This window comes from Mya arenaria, chromosome 1 (genome assembly GCF_026914265.1).
Source record: "Mya arenaria isolate MELC-2E11 chromosome 1, ASM2691426v1".
Lineage (NCBI taxonomy): Eukaryota > Metazoa > Mollusca > Bivalvia > Myida > Myidae > Mya > Mya arenaria.
Genome location: NC_069122.1, coordinates 40,998,985 through 41,021,675, shown reverse-complemented (window position 1 = coordinate 41,021,675; position 22,691 = coordinate 40,998,985). Strand labels below are relative to the sequence as shown.

Sequence of the window (22,691 nt, the reverse complement as noted above, 5' to 3'; positions counted from 1 at the left end):
CATTGAATGTGTCGAGAAATTAATTAGTATAATAGTTTAATAATATTTATTTTTTTATATTCGTATTTTACTCGCACTTATATTGGACTGGTACCCTCATTTTTGTCTCCATTTTTGTAGGAAAAGTTACGTTAGGTACCAGTTAACACTGTTTTTTCTGGCTACTAGTCAAATCGGCCCCTCGTCAAATCTGCCCCTCATAAAATCGACCCCTTTTTGAAACGGTAATCTTTTCGGCCCCTTACCAAATATGCCCCATCCTGTATTCATTTCGGTCCTTATTTTTTAATATTACCTGGGACTCTCCGATATTACAAGTCATGTTAAAAAGTATAAACACTGTAAATGTGTAAATTGTTAAAACTCTTATACTGGTAAGCGACCTTCTATTCGCCCATACATTTTTTTAAGATACAAATAATATTTGTATCTATAAAGACTTCAAAGAAATTTGTTTTTGCCCAATGTATCCTTTGCCATGCAAACTTTGGGTGTTGTGGGTGTGAAAACGAAGTAAATATGTCTCTGTCAAAAATCGGTAAGGGGCCGAAAAGTCTCAAGTCAATATTTTTCGGGGGCCGAAATTTCTCAGGGGCCGATTTGCTAGTAGGCCATTCTGTTAAGGGGCCGATTTGTCTATCTCACGTATATAATTTGCGGTTTTCATCGACAAAGATTTTTTGGATAATTTTGCAAATTTCCAAATTCGTTCGCTAATTAATATCTTTGTGTTACGATGGTACAGTAATGCATAATTTATTCAATTCCATTTCATTTCATTCAGCACCATGTCTCCTCTTTTTAAATTTACATTTTTGTTTGCTTGAGGTTTTAAAAACACAATCTCCAGATCACCTTTCGGCAGAAGAGTCTGTTTTGAGAATACAGATATCTAAAACCTGTCCTTCTCAAACCAAGCTATAAAGCGCATGCCAATGTATGGCTTATCATATCTACGGCCCTGATAGCTCAATGGTAGAGCATTTGTTTTGGGTATTGAAGGCCGGGGGTTTAAACCTGGGCCGCGTTAAACTTTAGACGTTACAAAATGGTACCTAGCCACCTAAATGGCCGTACACTCGTCTTTTGACGATTTTGTTTTACTATGGCAGACTCGTGATGTCCACCATCCCAGCAAAAAGTAGCGAACCGTCCTTACGCAGAGAATCCTCACGGCCACAATTTTGAAATTATTTGCGTTGAAAATTCAAATTTCTACGATAACATTATTGCATACTATTAAACACATCTTTATTTATGTCATTATGCCAAAATACATGTTCAGATATCGTAAAACACTAACATGTGTCAATTGTTTATGAAGTATCCTGATATCTGTAAATCTGGGACAAATCTGACAGGCAGTATACATGTTTAACGGTATTCGTGACCAAGAATATATTTATGTGAAAATAATGACTTATGACAAATTAAATCCAGATAAGATGATTGTCGGGCATATATTGAACAACTTTGTCCTTATTATTCAACATCGATGCATAATATTAGTAATTACTACCGTAATTCACCTAAGAGTTCGGACACTCTAAATATTCGGACACCCATAATTATTTTCCAAAATAATTTATTTTGTGTACCTAATTTTCGGACACCCAAAGGACATCAATCAAAACTTTCACAGTTACCAAGTTTCACAGACGAAGATTATTGATTTTTATCTTTACAATGCCTGGCTAGATTACCTAACCGTATACATCACTGTGACAAGTTAATTAGTTACTACCCATCCTAAACGATTTATTGCCGGTTGAAAAAGGAAGTGTGATATATTAATTGGAGGATTAAAGAAACAACAATAGCAATCAAGGGATTAAGAAAACATCGACATGGCATGTTTGTAAAACGATCTGCCAATAAACTTTCAAACTTGTACCTCACTTATAGACTGTAAGAATCAATAATCGTACAGTTATACATTAATCCTGCATAGCAATGTCCATGCTCTCCACGAGATCCTCGTGGGTATAACTGTAAATTATGTGACGTCACACAGTGTGACTCTTTGATCTGAAGCCGATAGAATGTGTTTATTCAGTTCAATGCATGTATAAAATGGTGTTTTAATTAACTTGATGAAGGATTTACACTTATAGGTGTAATAAATAAGTTTATGACCATTGATTACTACGGATAAATTAATAAATGGTAAATGCAAACATGAAGAAAAAAGGCAGGTTAAACAAACATGTAAATAAAATGTAAAAATGGTAATTTTCTATGTATTCGGACAGCGAAAAAAATAATTATTTTATGGTGTCCGAACTCTTAGGTGAATTACGGTATATATTCTTTCGTCCAGTGTTAAATGGTAGGGATTTGTAGCGTTACAGGGATACATAAGAAAATTATTGAAATGTCAAAATAATAAAAAAAAAAGTATCCTTGATCGCTTATTATTGTAGCTAATTAATGTGGTACCATGCAGTAGTTCCCTTTTTTATAAAATGGGTAGAAGTTGGAAAAAGATGTACTTATAACTGGTTCAACTCATGAAAGCTGTTTTTTGTGAAGGTGCTTTACACTGAGAACGTTTAAGATCCAAGAGGTTTCTTCACAAAGTGCTAGGGTATCGCACCTGGATCTATTGTATCTTACTATGTTTCTTCAAGTCTTCCATTGTCTGGATTTGACTGCTAATTTGCTTTCAATTTTAACCTGAAATTAGGGGGCTTATCTTATAAGCTAGGCTATAATAAATTTTGAAAGAATCCAGTCAGAATCAGTAATATTCAACATATGGTATTCGACTGACTGATTTACATTTCATTAATAGTTACATTAATTTATCGGCAATTATCAATGGTTATTTATTTTGCCTTTTTTAAGTCCCATACAATGCAATCCAGACACCTGCGAAAGTTTAACTTACTAACACATGTTTAGAATGTGTCGTGTGTCATGTTTCTCTTAATTTCTTAAAGCCTCGCTTATAAGACGGGCCCTATACTTTCAGGTTAAAATCGGGACCCAATTTCCAGGGGAAAGTATGGTATCCCTGATCGCTCATCACAGCCACGTTTATTGTTTAAATAACTCAATAAAGCATGTAAATTTGGTGTTCAAATTAATAATAGGAGATAACTGTTGCATACATGTACCCTAAGCCCCAAATGTCAACACCTTGTGAAACTGAAACGGTAGCAGATCTTAAGTTGCTGGAAATATGCCTCCTTTTGAAGACTTAAAAAGCTGCAGGCAACAGTTTACAATAGGGATACTTTAAAGCCTATTATTCTTAGTAATCTTTTCACATCTTCATTAGTGGTTTATCACTTTATGGTTTCAAGGAATATCTGCCGAGGCACGTGAGTGACCTCTAAACAATATCAGCAATGTGACCTGGTATCATAGCTCTTGTGATTTGATCCCTGTCATTTTCTTGTCTAGATAGCAGTATGCAAAACAATGGACTGGACCAGGCTTCATATCTGACGTATCTTGTAGATGAGGCTCTGAGAACAACCAGCCCACACCCTGCTGAACCACCACAACCTTCCCAGGGTCACAACCAGTCTGCTTGTAAGATTTAATAAGAAGTTAACAATTTAAGGCCTGCCCTCTGTTTATCATTGTAAAAAAATTGATAGGCTTCCATATAATCATGGTGCGTTAGGCATTTTATCATAACTAGAGTATAAATGTGATAATATCAATATTGTTGCGATACTATTAAGAACCAGCTGCCAGGTTAGCTCAGTTGGTAGAGGGCCATACTACTGTTATAGAGGTTTTGGGTCCAAAGCCTGCATCACACATAGTGACACTTCTCAAATGTTTATTTTACTAGTGTCAGGAGTAAAATGAAAATTAGGTCAGGAAGGACTTAAGCTTGAAGTCTGGAGTGCAGGTTAAAGTCTGTAACAGGCATAATATTCCTCCATAGTTTTCTTTACTGGTGTCGGCAGTAAAACTAAACGTCAGAATTGCCTTGATCAGTTGGAAAGGAACAAGTTAGCTCTGTTTGTAGAACGCTGTGTTAGCATTCCAGCTATTGTGGGTTCAAGCTTTGGACCTAGAGCAAAAAAACGTAATTTCTTCCCTGATGTATTTTACTTGTCAGTGGTGTAAAAAATTGAAGGAAGGAGTGCCTTAATTGGCAGTTTCAGGTGGCCAGGAATGTAGTCTGTGTGGTTAAAAACCTGTCGCCCTGTTAGCTCAGTTTGTAGAGCACTGTGTCAGGCTGTCATTGGTTTGAACCAAAAGTATAACTGACATGAGATTATTGTAACAAATTCTGTGAAAAAACATCAACAATTTCAGTATGTCTCCAATATAATGTTATTTTCAGTATATCTCCAATATAAAACCTTTTTCCCTATCATGATAGTTCATCACTGACAATTAATGCTTTACGTAAAGCAGACGTTTTGTCAGTTCTGTCAAGTTATAGCTTCCGCAATACGAAGTAAATTCTTTCATTATTTTTTTCCGCCTTTAATAAATTGGGACTAAGGTCGTTTGAATTGTGAATATGCGAACTGTCCCAACCACTGGTATAGTGGTTAATTCCCCGTACATGGTATATTTCAAACAAGGAAACGAAGCAAAGTCAAATTTCTAACAAGTCAACTACAGTCGAACCTCGTTTGCTTAAACTCCCAGGGCTTGAAAAATTTAAGTCAAGCGGGATACTAACCTTGAGCATAAAGAAATCTGTTCTTTACATCCAGTTCGAGACAAGGAGGAATTTCAAGCCATGCAAGTTCAGGCCAACAGGGTTCGACTGTATAATGTTTGTCTGCATGCGCAAAATAAGGAAGGGGCTGTATTGTCCACATGTGCAATATCCAGAAGGGCTTTTGTTTGTCAATGCATATCTGAGCTTAGGGGCTAATGTTCTAGGGACTTAGGTTTGTCTACCTGCTTGGGATAGTCAAAGGGGCAACAATTCAGCCCCAATTTGTGTTGAATGAAAAACACAAGTCAGTAAAAAAAAATCAGATTCACATCACTTCCTACATCAGCTTTTCCATAAATAGTTTGAAATTGAAAGGCATAAATGTAATATACCGTATATATGATTAACTACTCACTTAAGAGATTGCATGTTTAAAAAAAACTTTAAAGTGGCAGTTTGTAGGATTTGAAGTGATCAATGCTTAAATTTCAGAATGCATAACTAAATTTTCCTGACAAAATTTTTAAAATACATGTGTTAGTGCTAAAATATAAAACATTGAAGTTCTCAAATCTGTCCAGAAAATGCCTCATTTCTCCAATGTTTTTAAGTTTAATCACTTTATACCTAATTCTTAATTTCAAATACATGTAGTATAATAAAAAAAGGGTACAAGCATACATGTTTATTTACAAATGTCAGAAAAAAATAAATAAAAGTACTAAGAAAACAGTGATGTTGAGACATATCCATGTGTGCAGCTGTTCAGATGAATCTAGAAAAAAAGTCCAGGTCCCTAAAAAAGTCTTAAAGGGGCTAGACACCAAATGGTCCCAAAATTGGTGAATTCAGTATTTCCTCAAAAGAAGCCAGGAATTATCAATGGCAACCATTATGAGATGATAATATATAATTTTACATGGTTAAAGGAATATTTTGTCGCTGTCTCAGCTGAGTTTACCCGTTTAAAAATAGTGCATAATGGTTTCCCAGTTTATTGTGTGTATATTTAGCATGTGAAAGTCATGTGATTAGTATGGATACACATACCGCAGCTGTTTTTAATTTACTGGTATTTATATGGTAGACAAACCCAGTAAATTTTGAAATGGAAAAATATGCAAAAACTGCGAAAGATGCATTTGTCGCATCAGTAAGATTCAATGCATGAAGTTTTTGACAATTTTTCTTGCAGTGGTATCATCTGGTGTCTTTATGTCCCTTTAAAGTGACACTCTCATTCAAAATCCATACATACAATGTACATGTATAACAAACATAAATTTTGGGTGATAAGCCTTTAACTACTAACTAAATAATGCATTTATGGAAAATATTAATTCTGATAACAAGACTGTGTTTTTAATAGCTGATAACGCAAAAATATTAAATGTTTGGTGAATGATGTAAGAGTTTCTGTGATCTACTATCATCTCATTAGTCGTAAGGTAGAAATACAGTGTTTTCTGCACCTTTCTTTAAAATTAAACATGCGTCATAGAAATCATTGTTTTCGATATTTATTCATCCTTTTTTGTATAATTAACATTTGTATTAATTGTGGAAAATCTTATTTGCGAGTAAGAGTGCATCTTTAAGTGTAACATGTTGAAGTATCTTATTAAAGTAATCCAAACTACTTCCTTCAAGTTCAACGAGATTTAACAAAAGAAAAAGTAGTTGATTATGACAGTCTTTCAAATAACTTCCTTTAAATGTCTCAGAATTCCCTAATTTAAAAGCGAACTTACCGGTACACTGTATACCATAACAAAGATCGTGTGCTGTAAGGAGAGATTTAAGATTGGTTGCAAAATTTGGGCGAAATGTTTGGAAGTGAGAAACAAATTGAACCTTGTGGAGAATTCAACAAATGTAAGTCAATGTATTTGAAAAATATTTTACATTTAAATTGTGATAAATCTGTTGAATTATTTTAAATAACACACTAACGGAGTAGGCATAAAGTATTTGATGAATCTTTCATGGCTGAGAGAGTAAGACAGGTTCGTCCCAACCTGGTTGTACTGATTTTAAGGAAACATGGTTTACCAAATATCTGCAGTACACATCATACCCTAGGGTTGGGATAAACCTATCTTATACGAGTAGCAATGGTAAATGCCCTTTTCTTCCAAATCAATTAAACATAATAAAGTAAAATTGTATTTTATTAATTTGTTTACGTACGGGTCCTTTTTATCTTTGCCCGTGGGTAAAATAAGAATTTCCGGCATGGTTAAATTTTGCGATCAATTATATGGGGTGGGAGAAAATCGTTAGTTTCTATTTACGGTTATACATTACTGAATAATTTCCCTATAAAGTCAATGTAAACAGACAATACTTCAGTTAAAACCCAATTGAATTAAACAATAGGAAAACTGCGCAAAATTTCAACCCAATGACATAATACCGGAAACAAAATTAAATGATGTCATTGCATTTTCTTTCTATCATTGAATGTCTTTCTGTTACCATTTTAACAAGGAAACGGGTAAAATACGAGAAAGCATTGAAATACTAATTTGATCAACTCACAGTTTCTTAACAGTGAGTTAATCGAGATATATTCCACTTGAAAGCATGAAATAAATATTGTTTCCTAGGGGACTGAATACTACATACCACTAGACAAAAACAGAAGATGGGATAGTTTGAAGTGTTTAGACAGTGTAATCTAAAAATTGTAATGATAAGAATTTAACATTATGTTTTTCTTTAGTGTTTATGCAAATAAGCATATGTTCCAACAGTTCACAAAGAAGGAAGAAAAATAATATTCAATTCTTTATAAAAATAAAAAAAAGTTCAGGTTTAAATCTGGTCTTTAGAAAAAACATTGGAGAATGATTAAACATTGGAGAAAGATTTTTAAAGCTGCACTCTCACAGATTGAACATTTTGACAACTTTTTTATTTTTTGTCTCGTAACAAGCCATTTTTTGCGAAAATCCATGGAAACCAGTTATATAAGACAGCTGACAAAAAAATAGATCACAGATTTTTATATTTTTGTTCAAAAATTGATGTTTAATGCATTTTTCTTAAACTGTTAGTAACAGTTTAAGCCATAAAACATTAATTTTCGAACGGAAATATGTAAATCTACGATCTGTTCTTTTGTCAGTAATCTTATATCGTTGGTTTGCAGATATTTAAGCAAAAAATGACACTTTTCAAGACAAAAAATAAAAAAGATGTAAAAAAGGTAAATCTGTGAGAGTGCAGCTTTAATAAAATAAATTTGAGTGGAAAAGTGTGGCCAGTACAGGGCTCAACCACCGGGCAGTTTGGCGATCTTCTGACTGAGCTAATCAGGAGGCTAGTTCATTACAATGCACACTGCACTCCTTCCTATGAACTACTCAGGCTGATCCAGGCACTCCTGTCAGAAGTACAACTGGCACCAGTTGTGTAATCCTTTGGGGGTAGAATCCGCCCAATGCAGGGCTTGAACCCACTGTCAAGGGAACACTAGCACGTCACTCTAAAGCTTGGGCTAACCGTCGGCTTGTTCTAATGCTCAATATATGTACATTTAAACATATTCAGAGATTTACACTTACTCTTTCCTAGTGATGCTGAAGGCACAACAACAGTTTTAATTAAGTGTCCCTTCCTGTCCTCCAAACAGTTTGTCAAGTTGTCTTTGTTTTCTTATTTGAGTGAGTATCTGCTGTTTTGCTTCGAAGTTCATGTAAATGTATGACACAAAAAGCTCATAGATCCATCTTGGTGATTGGACAAAAAATATCACTAAAGATTAGCAGAGATAGAAACTGATTAATTATTAAAGCAACTGTGCACCAGATGATCAATTTGCAAGAAAAAGAACTGTCATAAACTTGGTATAGCTTAATTATGTCACACGATTAGAGTAAGCCTTCATAGGTCAGTGGATACGACTCAGGACTGCAATTTTGGCGACACAGGTTCGAGCCCGTTCTCCGACACAATGTTTTTTTTTTACATTTTGGTACTTTTTTTTACAATTATGATATCAAAGCATAACACATTCTATTAAATAATTGTCCTGAGATTCGTTACTGAAAAAAACGTTTTGGTGCCAATCTGGTGAAAAGTCCCTTTAATAACATATACATGTATGTAAAACACTTTAAATAAACACATTGGCTCCTTTATTTTGATACTATCATCTACATGTGTATGTATGCATATTATGTATTTTCTTAATGAATTCATCTTGCCTTCAGAGCTACTCTGTCTACATATAGGTGCTTAAGTTATTAATACAGATTGACTGTTCATCTACATGTATTTCAGTTGGTGCTGCTGAGCTTGGTGTGTATGAGCGGCCTGGGGTGATTCCAGCCCCACCATTTGGGCCACCCCAGCAAGGTGTGTATGAGTGGACCAGTTTATTTCAACCCAGGTTCAATCATGCCCCACCCCTTGGGCCACCATAGCTATGTGTATATGAGCGACCTGAGCTCATTTCTGCCCCACCCCATGGACACCCAAGCTAGGTGTTTACAAGCGTCCAGGGCTCATAGCCGCACCCCTTGGTCCTCCCTAGCTAGGTGTGTATGAGTAACCTGAGCTCATTCCCGCCCCACCCCTTGGGCCTCCCTAGCCTCTTCCTTTAATGACAGTCCTGTAATAGATGTCTGCTAAACCAGTGTAAAATCAACTTCTTTGCAGTGATTTTGTTTCAGGAACATGGTGTATTATAATGCAAAGAGAAGTTTATAGCACTGTGTGGCATTTTAAATTGAGTAATTTCTGCGTTAAGTATCTAGCCTATCGTGTATCACAGTATGAAAAATACATGTGTGTTTGCATTTCAATGTCCCAGTACTCTAAAACAATCACGGTTACACGTTACAGTACACTACCCCCCTCTTAATTCACATTTACATGTATATCCGAAGAGTGCAGTTTGCAACTAATTTCCAGGACATTTTGAATACAATTGTGTTATATATTGTGAGGGTCAATTATTTTTATCACTTGCATTTTCTGGTCCAATATAATGGCAATAAAAACCTACCTGTTCCACCTGTATGCTGTATGCTGCTGATCTAGACATCGTAAAGTAATCACTTTTCCACCGGGGGGGGGGGGGGGGGCTGCACTGCCTTTTTCCAGTACCCTGCAGCTTTTTCACTTTGTCCTTGTGCCTTTTTTAGGCTGCTGGTTTCACATACAGTTTTGAACTAGATTTAATATTAATTGGAACAATTTTTAAAAAATAAATGTACACATAAAATAACAGCTAAGGTATTCATTACAAGCTATTTGTATTGAAAGAGACTACAACATATACAAAATATGAATTGAACATTGACCCTTGCAAGTGCCCCATTAAGGCTCATTCAATGCACATCAAAAGTGCCCTTTCTGGCCTAGCACCCTGTTCTTCTCAAATCCTGGCTGGAGCACTGTTCAGCTGTGAAATTAATTTCTTTTCAAGCAAGTCTATTTTATTTCAGCTCCAATAAACAGGCCTGTATTCTGGGATGGTGGTTTAAACAACTCGTTCCGTGTCCAGCAGAACCTTGGCTGGGTTAGCCAGCCACAAGCAGACGGTTCCCAGTTCAATAATTGTATTCAAGTTCAGAGTAGCTTTGGAGAGGAGGACCGATTCTCTGTCCAACCTCGGACAAATTACCAACCATGTGGGGACAATTTAGAACCTAGCCAGATCATCTCGTCAAGTAATAGTGTAAGACAGTCAAACTTATATTCTGGTGACATTGGATTGTACAGAAATGATTACACTCAGTTCAATATTACTAAAAATAATGCTGAAGAGGGCAAAAATCAAAACAGTTTGAACCTGTTTGAACCGCATGCTTTAACAAGACCAGACTATGAAACGTCTTTGACTCAGAATGGTGTAAATTCAGAATTTCTACAATTACCTGTATCTGTGGGTAACCCAACTGTCAGTAGTGTGTCAGCTAATGCAAGCTTTAATCCTCATGTCGAAGAAAATGAATACTTTCAGTTTTTGCTAGCCAAAAGTGCAGGTTTAAGAGCAAAAAATTCAAAGAGTACCAAATCCGTCAAAAATTTAAAAAGTAGTACACCAGAACAAAACAGCAGTGATAGTTTTACCTATAGAAATGAAAGTGCAGCAAGACAAAATAGAAACAATGGTTTAGAAGACCGTCTTTCAGCAAAACAGAGGGTTGATTTCAGAAATATTGTCGTTGATGCAGAAAGTGTGAAGAAAATTAATGAATGTAATGATTACTTCAAGGAGTTTATGAGTAAATCAAGGAAACAGAAAGAAATAAATGAAATGGCTCAGGATAATAACTCGGACAAAAGAAAGAAAAATGGAAAGTCGGCCAGAGCTAGGAGTAAAAACAATGGTCTATCAATTGAGCTGATGGATTTGACTTTCCAATGTGCAGAGTGTGATACATCTTATAGTGCTGTCGATGAGCTTGAAAAACATATCAAAGAGACTCATATTGATGCTGATGATAATGGTAAAGTTACTGATGACGTGAATAATGAAAATGGGGCAGTTAATGATGTTGTTGATTTGGAGAATATGGACAAGGAAGATGGTGCTATTGAGTCAGTTGGTGAAATATTAAGACTGGATAGAGATGCAATTGAAGAGCCGGAATCATTTATGTGTACTCTTTGTGCTGATGTGTATGCATCTCAAGCAGCTCTTGATGAACATTGGAAAGTACATGAAGCTGAACAAGATACTAACACTAATCACTCAGAAGATGTGAATCTGTTAACAGATAAAAGATGTCAAGAGCGGGAATATCTGATTGAAAGCCAATTGCTAGCAAAACGAGAAAAGGCCAGGAGAGATAAAGAGGAATTGGAAAGGATTGCTTGTGAAAACTTAGAGGAAATTGTAGATATTGATGTACTGGAAACAGCGTCTGACAGAGTTGGGGAGGTAAGTGCAAATAACACACTTATTAAGTGAAGTAGATCATGTGAAAAAGTTACCGGCATTTTACCTTGTTTAGAGTGAAGTGTTCTCACTGGATTTTGTTGTACAATGTATGGCCGAAAAAGATAAAAGATGACCCCATAATAAAATGTATGCACTTGTCGGTAAATCAAGGGTTGTATTAATCCTATAATAAATTTATGTCTAAATTTCAATCTAACAAACATACCCCTTCTTAAGAGTTTGAATTTAAGATAAAGAAATCTGTTGATATTCGTTTATTAGTGTGACAGTGTATATCTTTACAAATAAAAAAAAAAAGGAGTTCATCAATCATGTAGATGAGTTTAATACTAACCTTCATTCTTAAATGCATCCTATGTTGTCTTTTAGTTTTAGGGGTGAAAGTGAAGAGGCTTTAAGTGATATTAAGTACAGAAGTGAACTAAAACGTTTTCTCCCTCATAATTAAGTACAATGTTGTTTAATATTTCTTTTCATTTCAGTCTCTTCAATATGACAGAAAGAGATCATCAAGTAAGGCAACTGTTAGGAAAGTGGGAAGACCTGGTCCTAAATCTCATAAACTCAGACATGAAACTACTGAAGATGATCTTGATAATAAAGTGGCAAGACCTGGTCCTAAATCCAATAAACTCAGACATGAAACTACTGAAGATGATCTTGATAATAAAGTGGCAAGACCTGGTCCTAAATCTCATAAACTCAGACATGAAACTACTGAAGATGATCTTGATAATAAAGTGGCAAGACCTGGTCCTAAATCCAATAAACTCCAACTTGAAACTACTGAAGATGATCTTGATAATAAATTGGCAAGACCTGGTCCTAAATCCAATAAACTCAGACATGAAACTACTGAAGATAATCTTGATAATAAAGTGGCAAGACTTGGTCCTAAATCCAATAAACTCAGACTTGAAACTACTGAAGATGATCTTGATAATAAAGTGGCAAGACTTGGTCCTAAATCCAATAAACTCAGACTTGAAACTACTGAAGATGATCTTGATAATAAAGTGGCAAGACCTGGTCCTAAATCTAATAAACTCAGACACAAATTTACTGAAGATAATCTTAAAAATGAAGTGACAAGACTTGATCCCGAATCTCATAAACTCAGACACGAAACTAATGAAGATGATCTTGAAAACGTTGAAGAAGACATAGACATAAGAAGGTCTAAACCAGGTCCAAAATCTAAAAAAAGAGAAGTGAGAGACTGTAAAAGTAAAAGAGAGAAAAAATGTGGTATGGAGCTAGAAAAGACATCTAACAATAGAAACAGTAGGGAGAGGTCAGTTGGGGATGAGGAAGGAACATGCCCCATAAAAGAGACCAGAACATCTCGTGCAAAGAATGTTTTACTGAACCCAAGCAAAGGCAAGCAGAAACGAGTGCTGTCTCCGAGAACAAAAGAAGATGAAATGTTGATGAGACAGTTTGGAATAATTCCTAGCAAAGTTTGTCTTAGCAAGGTGGAAGACTCAAATGACTCAAGCTCAAGAGACAGTGTTGACAGTGGCGCAAGGAGAAGGTCAAAATCTAGAACGCCAAAGAAAAATACTGTTACTGCATGTTGCTCTTTTAAAAGTTTGAATAGAAGGTCAAAAAGCACATCCCCACCAGTGTCAGGAAATGGTCAGAAATTGTCAGTATTGTCTGCCTCTGATTCAGGAATTACAGTTGATTTTAGTGACGATGAGAATGATGATGTTATTCTAATTGAACAACCTGTAGAGTGTATAGTACTTGATGAAGACTTGCCATTGAAACTTGATAATACTGAGCAAGAAAGCAATAGAGACAAGACAGCTGTGAGAAATTTGTCAAAAAGTTTAGGAGCCACATGTGCATCAACACTGAAAAAGAATGATGATGCAGACTTAATGAAAAAGTATGGTATTAAGGGTTTATCAGTGAATCTTTCACCATCCAAAAGGAAATTGTCCGGTCCAAATATGTCCCCAGTGAAACATCGAAAGCATGATAATTTACCACAGGTAGAGCAAGTGTCTCCGCCCAACGTAGAAAATCTATCTGATGAAGAGATGGAAAAATTGCTTCATCAGTGTGGAATGGCTATATCAGTTTCTAAACCAGATAACATAAGATCTAGTCCAAGAAAAAGGCAAGCTAGTCCAGAACCCTGCACTTCAAAAGGCCATGGTCAGCTTAAACGTAAGAAAACAGCAAGAAAGTCTTGCAATGATGAAGATCTCATTAAGAAATTCAAACTTAAGGAATCGTCTGTCCAGTTAGAAAGTTTGTCGAAAATTGAGGTTTCCATGTTGAGGAATCCTCATTCAAGGTTTGGGAAAAGCTCGTGGCTGCAGCACAAGTTTGATACAGATTCAGAGAGTGACTTGGAATGGGACATACCTTCTCCAGTGAATTTGGAGGAATTTGTTGAAGATTCAGAGACCCATAGTCATGATGCTACACAAGACACATTAAGTTATTCAGACAAGGATGTTAATAGGTCAGCAGAAAAGCTTGATAAAGAATTAATGGATAAATTTGGTCTTTCTGAAGCAATGGTTTTAATGGAAGGCCCAGTATTAAATACAGCTCAAGTCAAAAAGGCTAGCGGTATTTCTGATGAAGCTCTGCTAAAAAAGTTTGTTATTACAAATCCAAAGATATGTGTAGGAAATGCTGCACAAAAATCAAAGTCAAATATTAGTGACAGTGAGCTTTTAAAACAGTTTGGAATACCAGAATTAATTGTGGTTGCAGATTTAGTTGATGATGGGTATTCCCAACACAAGGTTAAGGGATCTAAGTCATCAAGCTCAATACCTTATCAATTCAGTGTTGAAGAGCTAAGAAAAGGGCTTAGAAGTGCCAATATGAACTTTGAAACTGGACAGAGCAAAGGCAAGAAATCAGTTACTCCAGGTAAAATCACTCCCAAAAGAAGTGGTAAAGGTATCAAGAAGACCCCTAGTAAACAGACTCCAAGTAAAAAATCTTCAATAAAAAGTGCTAAAAAAATCAAAAATACTCCATCAAAAACTCCAGTTAGACCAGCTGGAGAGCCAACTATGTTGTGCAATCTACCAAAACTGAAACCACCTCAAGGACGTCTTGAGTCTCAAACAAGCTTACAAAATCCTGACTTGTCCAAAGATTTATCATCTGCTAAAATGAATATGAAAAGCACCCCTGCAAGAAGTTCTCCATTTAAGTCTCCAGGAAGAAATGCTCAACTCCTGAAGATGAGAACCACACCACTTGCTGTTAAAACAAGCAGAGCAAAGATGGCATTAAAATTAGTTGGTAAGGTCAAGGAATCAATTAGAAAAGGCCCTGTGAAAGCTGAAGGATATAAAGACTGCATAAGTAGCAAGATATCTGGACTACCAGATTTGAAAGTCAGTGTGTCATTGTTGTCAGCAGAAGATATAGAAAAGTATACTTCAAGAGCTCAGAATAAGTTTGAATCTGCTAAACACATTGTGAAAAGTATCGTTGAGGAGCTGGTCAATAATGTCTGTAAAACAATTGAAAGCAAGGACATTAGTGATGATGATCATTTCATAGCTACAGAGAACGAAGCTGACTACTTAAAGGCTACTACAAAACACTGGATGGAAAACATGGACAATTTGCCAGACTCTGAAAAGGATAGGGTAATGGGTAGTGAAATTACTGAAGACAAGAGGGAGGGCACTGACAATCATGACAGCAAACGTGAAGAGTCTAGAACTGATGAGGAGGTGAACGAAGATCATGGCATATTAAATAATGGAAACCAGGTACAATGGGCTTGTGAAAATGAAGATGCAATAAAGAAAGCTAACAATGATATTGAGAAATCTCAGGACAAACTTAAACATGAAAGCAGAAAGTTTATTGACATTGGAAAAGCTGTTGTGCAGATAGGCAGTGACCTAGATGAAGATGGTTGTGATTGTGCCGATGAAGACAGGAATGACTATGAGTTTTCAGAAGGTACAAGTGCGGATGAGATTGGTAAAAAAGAAGATAATGATGCAGAATATGAAGATGAGGTTGATGGTCAAGATGATTATAAACAAAGTCTTGAGAATGATATTAATGAAACTGTGAATGTGAAACATCCTTTTGATGGGAAAGAAATTGGGCAAGGAGATGGTATTGAAACAAATGAAAATGAGATTGGCACAATTCAGATGATAACAAATGTCTTGGACCAGGAGAAACAACAAGACAGCCTGGAGGATGGTATTGGTGAAGACAATGAAGAAAAAATTATAAGAGTGTCTGAAGGAAGAGTGGTGCTCTCTGGGGCGATTCTTGACACAGGCGGTAATACGGTGATTGGTGAAGTGTATGACAGGGAAGCATCAGACAAAAATAACAAACAGCTGCGGAAAAATGGACCTGAAGATATGAAAGATGCAGTAGCAGAAATGGATGACAAGTTTGCATCTGTGGAAAAAAGTAAAATAGCCAGTGTCCAAGGACCAAATGATATCATTGAAACTTTGAAAGAAAATTAGCTTTTTTCAATGATATTTGTTTTGACATTTTGGTGCCATGCTTTAATGATTGCATTTAGAAAAACAATTTTCAATCATTTGACATTTTGTTTTTCTTTAAAAATCATTATTTGGATGATTAATCTTTGTTGTTATGGTAATTATTACAATAATTGTATTGTCATAATTTCAAAAATCATTAATTAATATCGAAATGTCCCAAAATATTGCCTGAGTCAAATTGTGCATCATCATGTAGTCTAACTTCATTTTAGTGTAATAAATTATAATATAGGGTTTTAGCTAAGGAGTTTCTGGATTGTGCTGCATCATGCCCATTTTTGGTAGCATCCCTTGCCTTTATGGATACTAGCATGTGTACCCTTCTGCCTTCATAGAATTAATTGCGTAAGATTATCAGATATTTCTTATGTAATGATTATGAACACATTCAGACTTTACATATTAGGCAGTTGGAACCGAAATTTACTTCAAAATTTCTGACTCAGTGTGCCCTTTTGTCCCTTGTCCCTCTTCTGCAGCACCCTGTCCCTCTTCTGCAGCACCCTGTGCCTCTTCTGCAGCACCCTGTCCCTCTGTCCCTCTTCTGCAGCACCCTGTGCCTCTTCTGTCGCACCCTGTCCCACTTCTGCAGGACCCTGTGCCTCTTCTGCAGCACCCTGTCCCTCTTCTCAGCACCCTGTGCCTCTTCCAGCACCCTGTCCCTCTTCTGCAGCACCCTGTCCCTCTTCTGCAGCACCCTGTCCCTTTTCTGCAGCACCCTGTCCCTCTTCTCAGCACCCTTGTCCCTCTTCTGCAGCACCCTGTCCCTTTTCTACAGCACCCTGTCCCTCTTCTCAGCACACTGTGCCTCTTCTCAGCACACTGTGCCTCTGTTGCAGCACCCTGTCCCTCTTCTGCAGCACCTAGTCCCTCTTCTGCAGGACCCTGTCCCTCTTCTGCAGAACCCTGTCCCTCTTCTGCAGCACCCTGTCCCTCTTCTTAGCACCCTGTCCCTCTTCTGCAGCACCCTGTCCCTCTTCCTCTTCTGCAGCACCCTGTCCGTTATAAAATCTGGCTTCAACCCTATAGTAAAATACTGTAATATATATGTACTTTCAGGGCCATAGCTTGCAAAAAGATGTTAAGGCAGACACTTTTTTCCCCAAAACTGAAAACCTAGTACTTCCAATATACTTGGATCATAGGTTTTATTGGCGGATTATGTTAAACTGTAATGAAGGGTACAACCCCCAAAGAACAAGGCCTTCAAACTTTTTTCAGGCAAGATATACATAGGCACCTGACTTTAAATGTTCATTGTTAAATTGTAGATTTGTCTGACACCCACCAAAGTGCTTTGTACTTTTTATAGTCGGTCAGTCTCCAATGTGTTCAAAGATTTTTTTTTAAAAATGAGACTATTTGTCTTGAGTGTAATATTAAAAACTGTTCAACAGATTTTCACCAGCTTTAATTTTCATCATCATCATCATCATCATCATCATCATCATCATCATCATCATCATCATCCACAATCTGTACATCAACATGTACATGCAATTAAATTGCTTGCATCGAGATAATTTATAACCCCCCCCCCCCCAAATGTTGCTTACTCAAGAACTTGAATATCTATTTTGATACATGTATTTAATCATCAAATTTATACTTTTGTCTGAACAAGCCTGAATTCATCAAACATTTAGTAGTGCTTGGCATCAAAATCATAACAAACCCTCCTGCATGTGTTTAAAATCCGGAATATGAAGAAGCCCATTTGGCATGGCTTGTTTCGACCACCATGTATTGGTGTAGTACTTTTTGACTGTGCCATATAGAATGATAGTTTCAGTTTCTTGTTCATGTTTTTGTTAATAATGAGATTTGTCTTTCCTGCCGCTCTGTATAAGATGTTTTTGCTATTCATATTTGTTTGATATTGTAGCATACATTTGTCATACAGGTTTTTGATAATTACAGGGGATATGCTAATAGACATTTTTAGCTTATCATTTTTTCTAAGAAAAAAATCCAGGTATTGTGATAGTCATGTTGTTGTTCTTGTTGTTGACAATGTGTTCAAAGACACAGGCATTAGTGTTTTCTCCATGACTCTCTTGTATTTTAAAGTTTTGATATTTATAATAGGGACTTTTAACAGATCGTTATCTTGGATTACAATGTTTGACCATTTTGTATCAAATTTATTCTTGCAACAGTGCAAATCTCAGTGAAATCTAGCAACATTTCATTTATACTCAGTTGTGTTTAGAAAATCTATTTGCTCATTGGCCAAGAAAAATGTGGTCAATTATAAATGATAATATAATTTTTTGTCATAAATCATATTTCTAAATCACTATATTGAATCATTGTTCATGTTTATATCATTTAAAAAGGCTTATCAGGTGTTTTTGAGTAAATTTATGGAATTTTTGAAGAAGTGTACTTTTTGTATTTTTTTCGTATCATATTATGATTTACATTTATAAGGCATAAAAGAAAATGTGTTTGTTTCTGGTTTTCAACCTACGCTATTTCTTTCCCCGACCCTAAACCTTATTATTTCATCGAGAATTATGTTTTTTGTCTTTTGTTTGATTTTTTTCTGAAGTTACCCTATAAGTTAAAATTGAAGTGTTTTGGGCTTTAACAATACCAGCAATGCTATGCTGATTGTATAGATGTTCATAAGCTTATAGGTTATAGTTTTTAGTATCAGAAAAAAATCAAGAAACAATTACAAATTGGCTTATAAAAACAAAGAAAAGGTTTTCCGACCAACCTACCCAAATTTTGGGCGTATCAAACCGGAAACAAACATAATTTTGTTATGCCTCAGTATATAATGGTTGATTTTGACCAATGGGAAGGCAGTAATTTTCAAAGTATTTGGCATTATATTTTCATACTGATCAACGCTTTATTTGCTGTACTTACGGTCGTTTACGATGTTATATATTTGTCGTTTTTATAAAAACTGTAATGTTATAGTTTGTCCCAATCATTTAAAGCTGCACTCTCACAGATAGAGCATTTTGATAACTTTTTTTTTTTATCTTCGAACGAGCCGATTTTTGCAAAAATACATGGAAACCAATTATAAAAAATTATATCACAGATTTTTATATTTAAGTTAAAAAAAATTGATGTTTTGCATTTTTCTTAAACTGTTAGTAATGGTTTAAGCCATAAAACATTAATTTTCAAACAGAAATATGAAATACTGCAATCTGATCTTTTGTCAGCAATCTTTTATCATTGATTTGCAGATATTTATGCAAACATTTGCTCTTTCCAAGACAAAAAAAATTAAAGTTGTAAAAACAGTATATCTGTGAGAGCGCAGCGTTAAAGCCATTTGGCTAATGAATATCATAAAACATAACATTTGAAATTGATTGTGCACTGGAAGTCTTAAAGTGACACTCTTATTCAAAATCAATACATACACATGTATAACACACATCAATTTTGAATAATTAACCTTCAAGAACTTACTTAATAATGCATTTATGGAAAATATGAATAACTGATAACAAGATTTTAACCGTTTATTTTATAGCAGAAAGCGCAAAAAATATTAAATGATTGGTGAATGCTAAAAGATTTATTGTGATCTACTATATTTTCATAAGGTAGAAATACCGTATTTTTTGCTCATTTCTTTCAAATTAAGCTCGGTATCCTTTACAAGGACCATTGTGTTCGAAATTTATTCATCTTTTTTTTAATATTAAAAACACATTATTAATTGTGGTAAACCTTGTTTGGGAGTAAGAGTGCATCTTTAAAACATTTTTGTATTTCATAGGAGGGAAATCACTGAAAAGTCCAAATATTTATTTTTCTTGCTGCATTTACCATGTCTTGCACAAATGTGTGTTCAGGGATGAAGAAGTGAAGTTCAAATGGTTAGAAGCCAGTGAGGCGGAGCTTTATAAGTAGCCACAGTAATTTCAATCATTATTTAAGGTATCATTTATTTGTGAAAGGATTAATTCATCTGGCTGCGCCTGCCTTGATCATTTGATGTTTCCATACAGACCTGCAAATAAACAATAAACCTGTACTTTAAATTATACTACCAGGTTATAAGATGATGGCAAATAATTATCAGGAGTGTGTACATGGTTAGGCCTAAAAAAAAAATACATTTGGTTCGGGTTACCCGACCCTACCTACGGAATAGGCGCCGACCCTAACGTTTTTATAGTCAGTTTGAAAAAAATATTGAAAAACTAAAATAAAAAAAATAAAAAAAAATCTTTTTTTTTTGCTTTTCAATATGTAGTTTAAAACCTTAATTGCTTATATAGAAGATAACTTTAACACCATTCTCCAATGATGAAAATGACATTCTTAAATAAAGCCTAAAAAAAAAAAAAAAAAAAAAAGCCTACCTCCTCTACAAAGCCTACCTCCTCTACCTATTTTTGAAAAGGATGTAACCCTAACCAAACAATTATTTTTTTTAGGCCTTACTATATATGTTGTGGAAAATAATGTTATAAATACAAGCATAATACGATAATTACAGCCGTTGATTAATTAGTTAATGTTTTTATAATGTTACATTTGTAGTTTTGTTTCCAGTTTCATTTTTAAAGCCTTTATATAATATATTAGCCTTCGAACGAACGACAAGGATTCATTTCTTTGTGCAACAATCTGTTATCAACCAGTATTATGTTTTCAATATTAAAACAAGAAATATTTACAAAGGTAATACACAAACTGATAACTTAATTACATGCATTGTTTTTTTGGCTAATATAAGATATCAAAGTATTCTAATTTTTGATGCCTATCGACCCTATATCATGTTGCTTTTATTTGCAACGTTTTGGCATGTAGATTAAGAAAATGTTATGAAAGAAACTGAAAATACATTATTTTGGCATCAAAAAATTGTAAAATAAGGGCTTTGATGCCTGATTTCGGGTTAAATACTGAGAAACAGAGAAACAACAGATTGACCTTGAATTAATTTTTAGTTTTTAGTTATCAAATTAGTTATATCAAGCAGAACCCTTTCAAAGGATACCCGGTGCTTTGTACATTCAGGTAGTATAAGAAAAACTGCCAACAAACAAAATTCTTCTTTTTTGAAGTTGAATTTTAAAGCAAACTTACACTGTTTTACATCAAAAATATGAAGAAGAAAAAATATCCAAATTGTAAATGAATAAATTTGATGAAAATTTGAGGTTATATTGAAATAAACATTTTTGAAAATTCCAAAAATGATCATTAGAAAGCTTCAGGTATACAGCCCCAGATCTACATGTATATGGGGTCACCAGCCATCTTAATTTAGCAGTGCATTATTGCCAATTAGGAATTTGTGATGACAAGCTGAATTGTACTATATCTTTATAGATGCACTCTCACTAAAAAAAATGTTGTCTTGGAAAGATCCAATTTTTGCATAAATACCTAACAACCAGTGATATAAGAATTAATGCTGACAAAAGATCGAACTGCAGATTTTCATGTTTTTGTTCGAAAATTAATGTTTTATGGCTAAACGTGTAACTAACACTTGAAGAAAATATGCATAAAACATCAAGTTTTGAACATAAATATAAAAACCTTAGATCTGATTTATGTCAGAAGTCATAAATCACATGTTTCCATGTATTTTCATAAAAATTGGCTTGTTCCAAAATCCAAGACAAGACAAAAAAGTTTTCAAAACGTTCAATCTGTGAGAGTGCAGCTTTAAAACAATGTCGGTGGGGGGGGGGGGGGGAGCACTCGTACAGTTTGGCAAATACCACGTACAGTTTGGCAAATACCACGTGACACCTAAATGGCTTAAAATACTTATTTTAATAAACACATAGATAGTATAAAAACAATAATCATGAACAGTTTAATTGTTAAACTTCTGTTAATTGTGTTCATAGATTATGTGTGTCTAAAAGGCTAGTTCATTTGTGCATTTTATTATTTCTTTGTTGTTTAAGAAATATGTTATGATTTGTTTCACGTGTATGCTTCGTAATGTGTTCATTTTTATGCGACGGATGTACATGATAATTTTGTATTTGATCATAAAAGTTAATTACTTGTGGCATGGTATAAAACATATTGTAATTGTTCGGGATTTGTTCATAAGTGCTAATTTGATGTTGATTATTTTCAATAAATAAAAAGAATGAGGCAAGTGTTCTGTTTTGCTTATATCATTTTGCTTATATTATAAATGGATGTCCATAAAAGTGACACTCTTATTCAAAATCAATACATGCACATGTAAAACCAAACATAAATTTTGAGTGATAAACACTTAACTACTTACTAGATAATGCATTTATGGAAAATATTAATTACTATTAACATTATCGGTGTGTGTATACCACGTGATTAATATTGCGTCATAAATGCTACGTCTGAAGGCAATATTTTGCTACGAATTAAGACTTTAAACAAAGATAACTTTCCCATTTCTCCACTATTTTAAATGAAACATAGCGCAGTATACGCCCCCCCACGGAGCCCCTTATTCAGTCTTTTACCAGAGTTTGAGATTTTGGTTACTTAAAACACTTCGACAAACCTTTTCAGAATACGGCCGTCTGACGGAGCACTATCAAAACATTATTTTGGAAACAGGTTTGTCGAGGTGTTTGATGAACTTAATCACCTTATCAAACTCAGG

General features: G+C 34.9%; 1 protein-coding gene across 2 annotated transcripts; it reads left to right on the top strand.

Annotated features, from left to right (window-relative positions):
- The first annotated feature begins 670 nt into the window (after positions 1 to 670).
- On the top strand, positions 671 to 22,192 carry LOC128231779 (uncharacterized). 2 transcript variants are annotated; one of them, XM_052944970.1, is made up of 5 exons: positions 671 to 739; positions 3,409 to 3,540; positions 8,927 to 9,001; positions 10,096 to 11,537; positions 12,041 to 22,192. In XM_052944970.1, the coding sequence occupies exons 2-5, from the start codon at positions 3,417 to 3,419 to the stop codon at positions 16,040 to 16,042; spliced, it is 5,643 nt and encodes a 1,880-aa protein (XP_052800930.1). In that variant the 5' UTR covers positions 671 to 739; positions 3,409 to 3,416; the 3' UTR covers positions 16,043 to 22,192. The 2 variants fall into 2 exon arrangements, with proteins under 2 accessions (XP_052800930.1, XP_052800938.1); XM_052944978.1 differs by lacking the exons at positions 671 to 739; positions 3,409 to 3,540 and adding an exon at positions 6,343 to 6,514.
- The last annotated feature ends 499 nt before the right edge of the window (positions 22,193 to 22,691 follow it).

Bases quoted from the DNA above. Each gene is read 5' to 3' on its own strand.
- LOC128231779 (XM_052944970.1), top strand. From the start codon at position 3,417: ATGCAAAACAATGGACTGGACCAGGCTTCATATCTGACGTATCTTGTA. The intron at 9,002-10,095 runs GTGTGTATGAGT...ATTTTATTTCAG, and splicing joins ATTTGGGCCACCCCAGCAAG to CTCCAATAAACAGGCCTGTA. The intron at 11,538-12,040 runs GTAAGTGCAAAT...TTTTCATTTCAG, and splicing joins CGTCTGACAGAGTTGGGGAG to TCTCTTCAATATGACAGAAA.